This window comes from Trichechus manatus, unplaced genomic scaffold (genome assembly GCF_000243295.1).
Source record: "Trichechus manatus latirostris isolate Lorelei unplaced genomic scaffold, TriManLat1.0 scaffold00054, whole genome shotgun sequence".
NCBI lineage: Eukaryota > Metazoa > Chordata > Mammalia > Sirenia > Trichechidae > Trichechus > Trichechus manatus.
Window position 1 is genome coordinate 11,987,623 of NW_004443990.1, and position 13,618 is coordinate 12,001,240.

General features: G+C 37.5%; 1 protein-coding gene across 10 annotated transcripts in view; it reads left to right on the forward strand.

The window, feature by feature from the left end:
- Positions 1-13,618, forward strand: part of SPAG9 (sperm associated antigen 9) — a 142,316-nt gene that overhangs the window by 78,114 nt on the left and 50,584 nt on the right. For all 10 annotated transcript variants that reach the window (XR_002824364.1, XR_002824365.1, XM_004377919.2 and 7 more), the window contains one exon: positions 272-422. Coding sequence is in view for 8 of the 10 variants with exons in the window: in XM_004377919.2 (XP_004377976.1) it covers positions 272-422 (151 nt within the window). In the remaining 2 variants the exon portion in view is untranslated. The remainder of the gene's footprint in view (positions 1-271; positions 423-13,618) is intronic.

Consider the following 13,618-nt stretch of genomic DNA (forward strand, 5'->3'; position numbering starts at 1 on the left):
ACCAGACAGCAGATTGATTCCTGGGCAAGGAGCTCATCAGTAAGTTATAGGATTTCCTAAACCATTGACTACCACTTTTCTTAGGTGATTTCTTAGAGCTAATTTAAACTTCTGAGACTCTGTCCTTTCTCCTTGGTAAGTCTGCTTGTTCAGAGGGACAGACAGTATTATTTAAGAGTGATGATTCTGAAGCAATGACAGTCCAGGCTTACTTAGTCATGACAAAAAAAAAAGAAGGAATGATTAATTTTTTTCTTCCCTCTCCAAATAGAAAAGAACGCCCTATATCTTTAGGGCTTTTCTCATTGCCTGCTGGAGATGGATTGCTTACACCTGACACTCAGAAAGGAGGTGAGACCCCTGGATCAGAGCAGTGGAAATTTCAGGATTTAAGTCAACCACGTTCTAATACCAGCCTAAAGGTAAGCTTCATTCTGCCTTTCAGTTTACATTTGTAAGCTTCTTACTCAAATTAAAGTACTAGGCAATTAAAACATAATAAAATTAAGTAGTTTATATAAATTTTAGTTTGTAAAATTGGTATCTTTTTTATTATCGGAAATGAGCTCTTGCTAGAGAGTATTAGTTTTTAGAATTCAGTTTCAAGTTATAAAGGAAAAAAAAGTCAAGCATCGTTACTTCTTCATTTATCTGCTAATGACCAAAATTGATTTGTATTTGATTTAGGTTCCATAATATGAATTTAGTACAGAGGGACCTAATTATGTTTTTTAGAATTGAAAATCATTGCCACTTGAAATCCCTTGGTTCACTGTTGAAAGCTTCACAATTTAGTTGGACTCAAAAAAAAAAAAAAGAAAGAAAGAAAAACTGTTTCTTCCTTAATACCACTTCATAAAACGCTATCCAAAGGGGCTGGTGTTAATTCATTATAGATTATATTCTTGATGAAGAATTTGTTATCAAATAAATGATAAATATAACCAGTAATATATTCTAAGAGTGGCAATAAACTAAAAATTAACTTAAAAATATTTAAAGTTATGTTGTATATCCTATAAAATGGAATATTTATAAAGAGAATATTGATTATAAGAATCTCATTACATTATAACATCTATTCTGTCATAAATTTTGCCTAAAACAGATACGTCATTTGCAATGAATACTTGTATCTTATTTCCCTTTCCTGCTTTCTTTTTCTCCATAGTACTTACTGTAGGCTGAGTACTTGTATGTAGCTCTTATAATACTTCTAAAATATTGTCATTTACTTATTTACCTTGTTTGTCTCTCTCCACTGAGAATGTAAGCTCTATGTGGTTTATTTATTGCTGTATCCCTAATGCCTAGAATGGTGTCTAGCACATAATAGGCACTCAGAACATATTTGTTGAATGAATGAATGGTTTTAGATGTTAGAAGAAATGCTCTGTCTCTCAGTTTTATAAAGTAGAGGTATTCGAGTCATTCCACTGACCTTTGAAATGCACTCAAAGAAGTAGACAGTCAATAAATATTTGATGACTTTTCTCCCACTGAAAAGTATTTTTAACAGTAAGGCTGAACTCACCTTTTTTTCACTTCTCTATTCCTGGTTGCTCAGTTTATTTGAAGCTAATCATGCAGCTGCTCAGTATCAGACCACAGGGATGCCACTAGAAAATTCTTATTCTTTACTCCTACAGCCACATTTGCTTTTTTTAGCCTGCCTGTAGGTTTAATAGATCTTCCAAAACACCCATCCTTCAATCACCTACTTGCTATACCCCCTTTCCCAAAACAAAATTAAGTAGGAGGGATACTTTCAGTACACCAAACGTGTTTACCATCTGGTAAATATATATATACATATATTTTTTTTCTTTAATTATGGTGAAAATATACATAACAAAACATGGTGTATCAATAATTTTGGTAACTATTTTAATTACTATATAGAAGTGCATCTTAAGGTAAGATTACTATAATTCTTGTTAATGACACACTACGACAGAACTTTACTGTAAAGTTATAAAACCAGTTAACAGATTATTAATATGGACTTAAGCATAGAGGCTTTTTATGTCCTCCCCAGAGATATTGGCAAATACTCCCCAGAGAGTTTCTAAAAACAAAATCCTGTCTCCCTCTATTTGATCTGGATATAGAGCCACTAAATGAAATAAAGACTCAACAGATAAGGTTTCCAGAAGTGGAGTGGTACATTACAAAATGGCAAAAGTACAGCCTGTAAAGTCTAACAATTAGGACATTTTCGTTGTTCACTTATACCTTGTTAATTACCAGATGTCTTTCTCTAACTTTACAAAGGGCTAGGAGTCAGAGGTTTAGAGTTCACTTGTGGACTGCCTCGCAGGCATGTCACATACCACTAGTTTCGGTTTCCATTGTGACAAGGATTGAACTAAAGTATATAGTTTAAAATATTCTACAACTTTTGTTTCCCTGAGAACTTTGGGGTTGACCTAGCTATATGTAGGGCATGCTTTGCCTTCTTTATTAAAAAAAAAAAAAAAATTGAAGGTGAGAATTATATTAATTTTACTAACACAATTTTTCTGTAAAGTAAGGTTATAGTGAAGATGTTCTGAGAGAAAGGAACCCTGGTGGCGCAGTGGATAAGTGCTCAGTTGCTAACTGAAACAGGTTGGCAGTTAGAATCCACCAGCTGCTCTGTGGGAGAAAGTTATGGCAGTCGGCTTCCTTGGAAACCCTATGGGGCAGTTTCTACCCTGTCCTATCAGGCACTGTGCGTTGGAATCAACTCAACGACAGTAGCTTTGGTTTTGGTTGGTTCTGTGAGAAAACCACGTAATGGATTGTAACCAAGGAAACAAAGAACTATAGGGAACTTTGTGACAGAAGAATGACAGTAAAGGGAATTTGCCAAATGATTATCCCTTTCATGTACAAATTAAATTAAAAAAAATTTTTTTATTGATAACCGTGTGTTTTCAATAATGGAATGCTGAATCAAAGAGAATTTCTGAAATTTTGTTATGAAATATGGATTTTTATATATATTATGCAGGGCACATATGTCCCTCTGGACTCTGCATCACCTTCTGTATCGCTTGACAGGTATGTACAACATATGGCACCGGAAAATGATGTGTTCATTCGAACATGAAATCATTATGAGAAACACAACTTCCAAATAACACACAGGAGCCTGGAAATACACTTACAGGGCTTAACTTGCTGTACAAAAGCCAAAAGAGACAAAAGTTTTACACAAATCACACCGCTAAGATGTAACACCTCATACCCAAACCCACTGTCATCAAATTGATTCCAACTCACAACAGCCTCATAGGGTTTCCAAGGCTGTAAATCTCTACGGAAGCTGACTGCTACATCTTTCACATGCGGAGCAGCTGGTGGTTTCAAACTGCTGACCTTTCAGTTAGCAGTTAATTGCTTTAACCACTGTGCCACCAAGGCTCCTTAACACCTCGTACAGTACTCTGTAAAAACAGTAATCTGTGGCACACTCCCATTTCTTACATTTCAAACAGCTATACAGTTCCCTGACTGGTGACAGCATGCGCTAAAAGTGGGAAAGTCACTTCCCAGGAAACTTGAGGTGGAAAACGTAGGTGGCCAAGTGTATGTATCCCATTACTCATGAAAGGGTTATAAAGTTATGTACCTTCTTTGTTGCTATATTGCAGATTTCTCACTGTGAGAGATCTGTAGTCAATGAGGTTATAAATAATCCATTGAATTAACTTCATGTAGTGGAAAATCTGCCAAGAGTGATGCATCTTAAAAAAATGTGCAAGTTATCCTTAAAAAGAAGTATTTGTACATGTTATTCATTAATTTATTACAGTCTTGTGGGGAAGACTGACAAACAAGCAAACAAATTAAACAAAAGAAGTTCAAGTATTGATAAGCACTGTGAAGAAAAGAAAGCAAGATAAGGGGCTAGAGAGTAATTAAGGGTGATTATTTTAGTTAGCATGGTGAGGGAAGGCTTCTTGAAGGAAGTGACTTGTACCATGACATAAAGGATGTTCAGGTGCATGGAAAGGTATGCAGGAATAGTGTTTTAGGCAGATGAGGCAGCAACTGTAAAGACTGAGGTGGGGACGAATTGTGGCATCAGCAAGGAACAGTCCTCCTTTTTTTCATCTCACTCCTCTCCGACTTTCGATACTACACATTGCACTGACACATCTTTTGTCAATGTTGTCAACAACATCCATCTTTCCACATCTTATGAAAAATTCTGATTCTTATCCTGCCATTTACCAGCTTTTTGAAATGCTTTCTTTGCTTGCTTCCAGGACACTGCTCTTTCTCTCATTGGTTTTCTTCACTGCTCCTTCTCCATACCTGGCTCACTTCTACTTTTTGACCTCTAAAGTTGATTAATTTCATGTTGGAGTATCCCAGCACTTAAACTGCAGCCCTCCTCTCTACTTAATCAGGTAGATAGATCAAGTCCCATGGCTGTAAATGCCAGCTACACACCTGCATCTCACAAATTTGAATCTACAACTCTGACCCTTTCTCTGAGCTCCAGACCTCTCCATCCAATTGTTTTTCTTTGTAGTTTTGCCATGTATTTATTTTTCCCCTGCTGAGAGTACCACCAATAGAAAGTCCCTCTTTCAAAGTCTAATCCAGTCCAAATGTCACAGCTTACATGAAGCCTCTGATGGTTCTGAAATCTAGTTTAGAGACCCGTTCAAGGCAGAAACAGAGGGAGTTCTATATTGCATCATTAACAGAAATTTCTTACTGGGAACTTCTAGTGAAAGTGATAAAGAGAAAACCCCTTATATTAAGTGACAAAAGCTGTTCTGCTCAAAAATATTTTATAAAAGTGCAAAGGCTAGGCAAAGATTATAATTATATTCAAGAGCAAGCTGCAAATAAAGAAGGAATTGATGAAGAACAGAAGACCAAGAGTAGTCAAGACAGTCCTGAAGAAGAACTATAGAACAAGAAGAAATTGTCCTACCAGATATCACAACTTATTATAAAGCTATAGTTATTAAGATCCTGTAGTATTGCTTTATTGTCCTTCCTCTTTCGTTTCTGCACAATTCAGTCTTAAAGCTACTAGGTGGGGCAGAGCAAAGCAGCGATCCATGGGCAGGGTGTCGAGGAGGGAGCACCCAGAATGGGGTGTCATTGCCTGAGCAAGGTTAGGTGGGCATCCATGTGTGGAGTCATAGCCCAAGCAGCGTGAAGGACATTCCTGTAGAGGGGTAGCCGACTTGGAGGTGTCAGATCCTGAACAGGATGATGAGGGCTTTCCCAAAGAGAGTCAGCAGGATAGTATGTCAGAGCTTGAGCAAGGAGGAGGTAGCATCTATGTGGGGGAGCGGCCTGGAATGGGAAGATAGAGTAGGCACAGGGAGAGGAGGATATTGATGAGGGTTGGGGTATGGGGGAGGAGGAGCGGCAAAGCATAGAGAACCATAAGAGACTGCAGCCCTGGATGTCAAGGTACAAGAGAGCTTTAGAATAGAAGGAGCTGTCAGCAGGGTCTGCTTTACAGAGAAATCAAGTAGCATAAAGACTGAGTCTGTAGGTGTAGATGTGAGACTGAGTCACAGGGCCAATAACAGGAGTGAATGTGAATTGTGAAAGGGAGAAATAGCAAATGTAGCCTACTCAAGAAAGTTGGAGGAGAGAAAAGGTATAAGCTGAATTAGAGGCAATTAAAATCTTCTTTATTGATGAGATACTTTGATTTTTCCTAGTCTTTTGCTATTACAAACAATACTGCATTGAATAATTTTGTACATGTATTTATAATTCCCATAAGTAGTATTGCTGAATCAAAGCGTGTATTTAAGATTTTGATAGATATTGCCAAATTGCCTGCCAAAGGGATTGTGGCAATTTGTACTGTCACCAGCAATGTTCTATAAGTTCTTTATAGCTTTACAAGTTTAGAGTTCAGATATACCACCCTTGTGCCCAAATATCAAAAGAAAGAGAGATGTTGTTTTACAGACTTTTTAAATACCCCATCCATATACTTTTTATGTGTTTTCTAGGCTTTGGCTGATATGTCTATAAAATAAGAGCTCAATTTGGCAGTGCTTTCTCAGATTCTGTCCAGTTTCACACATACACGTGTGTATGTATATACACCTATGCATGCATATGCATCTGCCTTCAGACAGTGAAACCTGGGAGAGCCTGAATTCGACAGGACTACCTCATTTTGTCAGATCTTGCAAGTTTTCTGCCTTTGACAAGGGTGCAGTCTTATCACTTTCTGTCACTCGTTTTAGTGGAAAATATTTGAGTTTTCCTTCTCTGACAGGTTTCTGCCTTACACAGGTTCCAACTTTCACAGGTTTTACTGTATATGGGCATATGTACGTATACTCCAAAAAAGTATTTTTTTTCTTCAGAAGGTATCCTGAGTTGTTGATTGTTAATGGAATGTGACTTTTAGATCTGAGAAAAACAGTTTTAACTGACTAAAAAACAATTGAATTGGTACCTACTTGCAAAAAATTTAAAGTTATTTTAAAACCCTATGACATGAGATACTTGAGCAGAGCTGCTGCGAGAAGCTCTCGTTTCCAGGGTTTGGTACATAAAGCCGGTGGTCACTGTGTGCTGCTTTCTTCAGGGGATGTGCCTAGCATACAGAACGGGAAATGTCTGAACAGAGCCAGCATTCTTGTGTAGAAGAATTTTCCATCCTCCTCCAATGTGGTTAAGTTCTGAAATTGTTCTTATTTCTTTAGTTTTCCCAAGCTTGAATCTCTATAGTAGTTGAAGCTTATTCTTATATTGTCTGTGATTAAATATCCCTATTATAAAATACATGTGTAGTTTTAAAATTTAAAATATTTAAAGCCCTAACGCAGTTCTTTTTATACTTTTTATTTTGAAATAATTTTAGACTTACAGAAAAGTTGCAAAATTAGTGGAGTTTCCATATACCCTTCTCCCAGCTTCCCCAGTGTTAACATCTTAATAATCATACTACAATTATGAAAACTAAGATATTAACATTGGCACAATACTATTTGTATCTCACCAGTTTTTCCACTAATGTCCTTTTTCTGTTCCAGGATCCCGCATTGCATTTAGTTGTTTCCTCAGTCTCTTCTTACATATGGCAGTCCCTCAGTCTTTCCTTGTCTTTTTCATAACTTCGAGACTTTTGAACAATACTTGTCAGTTCTTTTGTAGAATGCCCTTCAGTTTGATTTGTCTGATGATTTATCATAATTAGATTGAGGTTATATGTTTTTGGCAAGAACACCATAGAAGTGATGTGCTTTTTTTTTTTTTAATATTTTTTATTGTTGAGAATATATACAACAGAGCATACACACCAATTCAGCAGTTTCTACATGTGCAATTCAGTGACATTGATTACATTTCTTTGAGTTGTGCACCGATTATTACCCTCCTTTTCCAAATTGTTCATCCTCCATTAACGTAAACTCACTGCCCCCTAAGTTTTCTATTTGATGTTTTGAGTTGCTGTTGTCAGTGTGATCCCATATAAATAGATCTTAAAGGAGCACAATGCTCAAGGTGAAGCACCTTTCTTAGTGTATCGTGTCGGGGTAGATGTTGATATGTCTTATTAGTGGTAATATTGACCTTTATCACTTGCTTAAACTGGTGTGTGTCGGATTTCCTCACTGTAAAATGAACTGTTTTTCCCTTTGTAATTAATAAATATCTTTGAAACTATGAAAATATTGTTTCTCTTTAAGCTTTCACTCGCTGATTTTAGTATCTTTTAGTGATTCTTGCCTACAGTTATCACTGTGGTGTTTTAATGGTTATTTTCTGTTTTCTTTATCCTTTATTAATTGGAATTCTTCTGTAGGGAGAACTCTTCCGTCCCCTCCCCCTCCCTCCCTCCTGCATTCTGCCCTCTCTTCCTCCCTTCCTTCTTTTCTTTCTGTTTGGACTCATGGGTATTTATTTTACTCTATGGGTTATCCAATATGATCCTTTTTTTTTTTTTACTCATTGGGAGCTCTTTCAGGTTGGCTCCTGTGCACTTTTGACATACCTCCTTCCTTTTTTGAGTACTTTCTTGCTTAACCGGCCCTATAAGATGCTCCACGCGCTTTTATTTTCCTTGCCCCAGTCCTGTAATCAACCACTTCCCAAGAGCCCTGGTTCCTTGTATTAAAGAGTGGTATTTACAAACCACGATCTGAGCACTAGGTGTACTTATTGCTTGGGATGGGATTGCTTCTAGGTCCTCTCCGAGGACAGAGTTAGGCAGTGTAAGTATGTATACTAACCCATGGAATGCACATCTGTGATTATTTCTATATCTATCTCTGAAAGTATCCATATGAACTCATGGTTTTGTTTTTGTTATATATATATACATATATATCTGTGTATGTGTATATATGATACTTCCAACTCCAATCCAATACCATGAGGTTCATTCTAATCTTCACCCTCATTATCTACCATGTGCTTAGTTATTTCTTCAACCTTAGTATATACTTAAAGGAGTTTCTGAATTGCTAACCCATACTCCTGTGAGAAACAAATTTACTAGAGTACAGTATACAGTCCTTATAGTCTTTATCCTTACAGTATCCAGTCGAAATACTGTTTTCCAAAGTTAGGTTAGTTCCTTTCTTTCCCCACCCTTCAATGTCCTTATGCTGTTCATTTGTAATATAATTTGGTTCATACATTACAGTTTGTATTCCGTTTGTTATACAAATATGTGATCACCTAGTAAATACTTGTTTTATTTTGTTTTTCTCTTTTATAATCCTTGCCTCTTCCCAAGTCAGCAATAGTACCTCTAGAGGTTCTCGAACAGGAGGTAAGAATGTTATTTCAAAACAATTTGAAAAAAGTAAACGAAAGTGATTAACTATTGGTTATTTCTCCAGCTGTTATTCTTAAGATATCAAATACTCAGTTTGGAAGACTATGTATGTTATTCACTGTAATACTTATAATTATTTCCTCTACAGTGGTTATCAGGTCTTTACTATAACCTATAATTTATTTTTTCCCCAAAGTAAGCATTTTGAAATAAAAAAGAGAAAGTATAAATAAATCCTGCAAAAATTCAGCCTAATTCCATCTGTCCAGCTGTAAGTAAGACAATTCGTATACAGTTGGCCCTCTGTGTCCGCAGATTCTGCATCCGGGGATTCAACCAACATGGATCAAAAATATTCGGGGCGGGGGGAAAGAAAGTTCCAAAAAGCAAAACTTGAATTTGCCATGCACCGAGCGCTACGCTGAATCCATGCGAATGCAATGATGTGTAAGCATACCCTGTTGTAGCCTCCCACCATTTCACTGATCCTCAGTCGCTCTTAGCACTCGCTGTTTGAGCATCGTTAGCCTCTTGTCATGTCATTATTTCCTAAACAGTACAGTACTGTATAGCAACTATTTACATAGCATTTACATTGTATTAGGTATTAGAAGTATATGGGAGGTTGTGTGTAGGTTATATGCAAATGCTATGCCATTCTATATAAGGGACTTGAGCATCTGCGAATTTCGATATCCACAGGGAGGGGTGTCCTGAAACAATCCCCAGCAACCAAAGGACGACTGTTCTTTGTTTTAGGCACTTTTAGTTGGGGAGAAAGAAATGTAAACAATAAAAATTACAATATATGGTAATGGTGGATCTGTTTGTAATTTTACTTTTATTAGACTTAAAATCTTTGACTCTGAAAGACAAATCCATGTATCGGAGTTGCTTACCCCTTTATTTAGCTTATTTCAGATTGTATTAGTTTCTTAGGGATGCAAATACCACCAACTGGGTGGCTTATAAGAACAGAAACTTACTATCTGTTCTGGAGGCTGGAGGTCTTGAGATCAGGGTGTCAGCTGTGTTGATTCCTCTGAGGCTTTGAGGGAGAATCTGTTCCATGCTTCTCTTTTAGCTTCTGGTAGCATCAGGCATTCCTTGGATTGCAGCTACAGCATCACATAGCATCCTTCCACTGTCTCCCTGAGTCTGTGTATCTTCTCTTTTATAAGGACACCAGTCATATAGGATTAGGACTGACCCTACTCTAGTATGACCTCATGTTAACCTAACTGATAACATCTTCAAAGACGCTATTTCCAAAGAGGGTCACATTCATAGGTATAGGGATTAGGACTTCAACATATCTTTTTTTCGGGGGGACACAGTTCAGTCCATGACACAAATGAAATCAGTCTACTTAGGAAAACAGTATATTGGAACATTTCTGAGTTGTCTATAATGAGATAATTTATTTTGTATAGTTGTGAACATAATTAGTAGTCTATTAAAAAATAAATAACTATGGGTCAATGCCGGATAACACATGGCATATTTATTCTGTACAGCACTGAGCACATGATGCATCTGATGAATGGAACAACTGAAAATATTTTGAAAGGCTTATAGATTTGAAACGAATCATCCAGACTTAATCTCTCTGGAGAGAAATCTAAAACCTGGTATCTAAGCCTGATATCTAAAGCCAGTAGGAAAATAGCACAAAGAGCAGATTGTTTTCATTCATGATATCCCAAGTGAAGCTAAAAGTAAGGCACCTATTTTCTCAATGCACAGCTCAATGCATGCATGGGAGTGCCATTCCTTTATAACTATAGATAGCACTGCAATTCCAAATCAGGCCCCTGCTTTTTGTGGACATTCTCTAGTGACATGCACAGCCTACAGTGTTCCTTAAAGACTCTAAGGGGAATTATAAAATAAATAAATTTGTCAGCAAAGGAGACTTGACAACAACTGAGTCTCCATGTTTAGCTCCTATACATGTTTTTGAAGAAGATATCTTAATAATATTAGACAATAGGAATAGATAGGTCTTCAGAGAAATAAAGCAGCATTTACAATCAAGTCTGTTAGTCAACATAGCACAACCTGGCAGGTGACGTGTAATGTCTATAATATAAAATAGGAATTGTAGGTCTTAAGTAGCCACAGATTGAATGTGAAATAATAGCATGCAGCTCCCCTGGAACTTTAAATTGGATAATTCAGATAAATGCTTCCAATTTCATTTAGATTCTAGTAAGAATTTTCCCTTGTTTTATGCATTATCAGATTATTGTTGGCCAAAGTAAAGTATTTTCACTTTTAAGAGGTTGATATTTAGGTTTCTTTTTCTTCATTTTATCTTCAATCGGAGGCATTGTTAGTGACTGAATTTTGTAATTTCCTCTGTGGGAGATACGTTGTAAGGATATTGTGCCTCTGGTCAAATGCTGTAGCAAGGACTTCTTATCTACTAATCTTAGGAACTTTATGTCACCATTGCCTGGGAGACTAAGGAGAAACATCCCCTTTAAACTTCAGAACTTTTCTCTCTTCAGCTCTCACGTTGTATCCTTGGGATCCAGTTGTCAGAAGTACAGCCCACACAGTGAACTATTTTAAACAGTATAAAATATTTTTATGTGGTAAAAACATAACAGGGAAGTGAGTTACAGATAAATAAGTCTCCAGTTATTTGGATAGCTTTGAATTACTTAGTATGGCCCTTCTAGCCATAGTCTTTGTAACTCCCACCAAATGACTAGATAGGACTATGCAAATGAGGTGCTGTGGCCCACCAAGGGGATTGAGTAGCTTGCTAATAATGTAAATAAGGTACATGGCACCCTTGTGGGGACGGGACCATGCAAATAAGATGTTTGGAACCCTAACAAGGGGATTGGTCAGTTTTGCCATCCCACTAGGCTTAAAAGAGAGCCAATTCAAGAACAGAGAGGGGACCTCTTGACCATCAAGAAAGAAGAGCTGGGAGTGGAGCACATCCTTTGGACCCGGGATGCCTGTGCTGAGAACCTCCTAGACCAAGGAGACAGAGAGAGAGAGAGATGTAACACTAGAGATAGTGAGAAGCAGAGACAGCAGAACTGGGAGATCAGTAAGAGCCAGTGCAGTGAGCTTCCCAGCCCATGGAGCAAGAAAGATGAGCACCTTCGGGCAAGAGGCTTGCTGGAAGAGTAGGGTGCCTCCAAGCACTTGGTGGAGCTAGGTTTGTGGACCAATAGAGCTAGAGCAGAGTGCCTTCAGGCCAAGGCTTGCTGGCAGAGTGGTGTGCCTCCGGGTACTTATTGGCAGAGCTAAAAGACCTTTGTAACACTTGGCCTGAGCAGGGCAGGGGCTGAGCTGAGGATCCGTGGGCCGGAAAAAGGCCTGCCTGTGGGCACGGCTGAGAAGAGGCTTTCCTGATCTAACAACTGTATCCTGAGCATTCCTGAACCTGAACTGTAACCTGTTACTTCCCTGATAAACCCCATAACTGAGTATGGTTATGGGTTCTGTGTGGCCATTGCAGCAAATTATTGAACCTAGCAGAGAAGTAGAGAGTGCTGTGGGAGGGATGGTTGGTGTCAGAATTGGTAAAAAGGTTAGAAGGAGGGAGGCACGTCTGTCCTTCACCTCATAGGAATCAGCCTTGGGCGGTTGATGTTGATAATGATTCTCTCTTTGCCTCCTGAAGTTAGATGAGGAGGTCAGACACCCCTGCTGCCACACCATTTTTACAGTAGCCTAGGACAAATTTAAGACATTTATCATTTTCTTCTAAGTAGACTCTAATTTACCTCTTCCTTTTAGCCCTAAACCTAGGGTTCCCTGACATGTCACAGTCCTTTTCCTGTTTTAGATTGAGCCTTCTCCTGGTTATATTTCATACTCCCAATTCGGGTATGTAGGCATTTGACACTGTTATATTGTGAATTTTTGTTGGGAATACCTAAGTAATTTTTTTCAAAAGTGAAAATAACTTTTTTGGGGGGATGGCGTGTTGTGATAAAGAGGAAGAGGAAATTCTTTCTCTACTTGACTTTTATTTGAAAGGTAAATGGCAAGTACAAGATGGACCTCAAGATTACTTTTCAGATAGCTTTCAAGATATTTGTAGTAGGTGTAGAGGAGCTGGATGGTTTCTGGGACTTTCTAGATCTATAGTCTTGATGGGTTTAAGGGCTGTTCGTTAATACTGTTCATCAGAAACCTGGACTGTTTATTTCATATTAACTTTTAGATGTGTTTTATATTCTAAACCTTTAAAGAGTGGGAATTCATGTATATGATAATACAAATATGAGTTAACTAGGCTGATAAATTAACCGAAATAGTACCACTTTTATTTATTAGAGTATGTATCAAGACAAAGACAAAGAAAGTTTTGCCTATCTGTAGACCCTACAATAGTAGTTATCAGATTTTAATGAGTTCCCTGAGGAGCTTGTTACAGTGCAGATTACTTGATTCCACTGCCCAAAGTTTGGTGCATTATGTATGGGTTTGAATTTAAAATCTGCATTTCCAACAAGCACTTCAAATGATTTGGATGCAGGATGTTTTAGGACCACAGTTGACAAACTTTTATCCTGAGATTAAGACTCCGACTAGTCCACTGCAGTTTTACAGCAGCTGTTGGATAGTAGTACATGATCTAAGTGTTCTAAAGTCTGCCTTTATTGTCAAATGATTGCACAATATTATAACTGCCATTAAAACTTTGATGTTGACATTAATATCTAATTTTATTGCTGATACCTCCATTCTAGTTTTTCAGTATTTTATGTTCAGAGGAATCTCATGTATGCCTGGAAAAATATGATTTACTTAAATAGCTACTTCTATTTATTTGAAAATAGTCTGCAGGGATTATTTACTGGTTTCCTTTGGTAA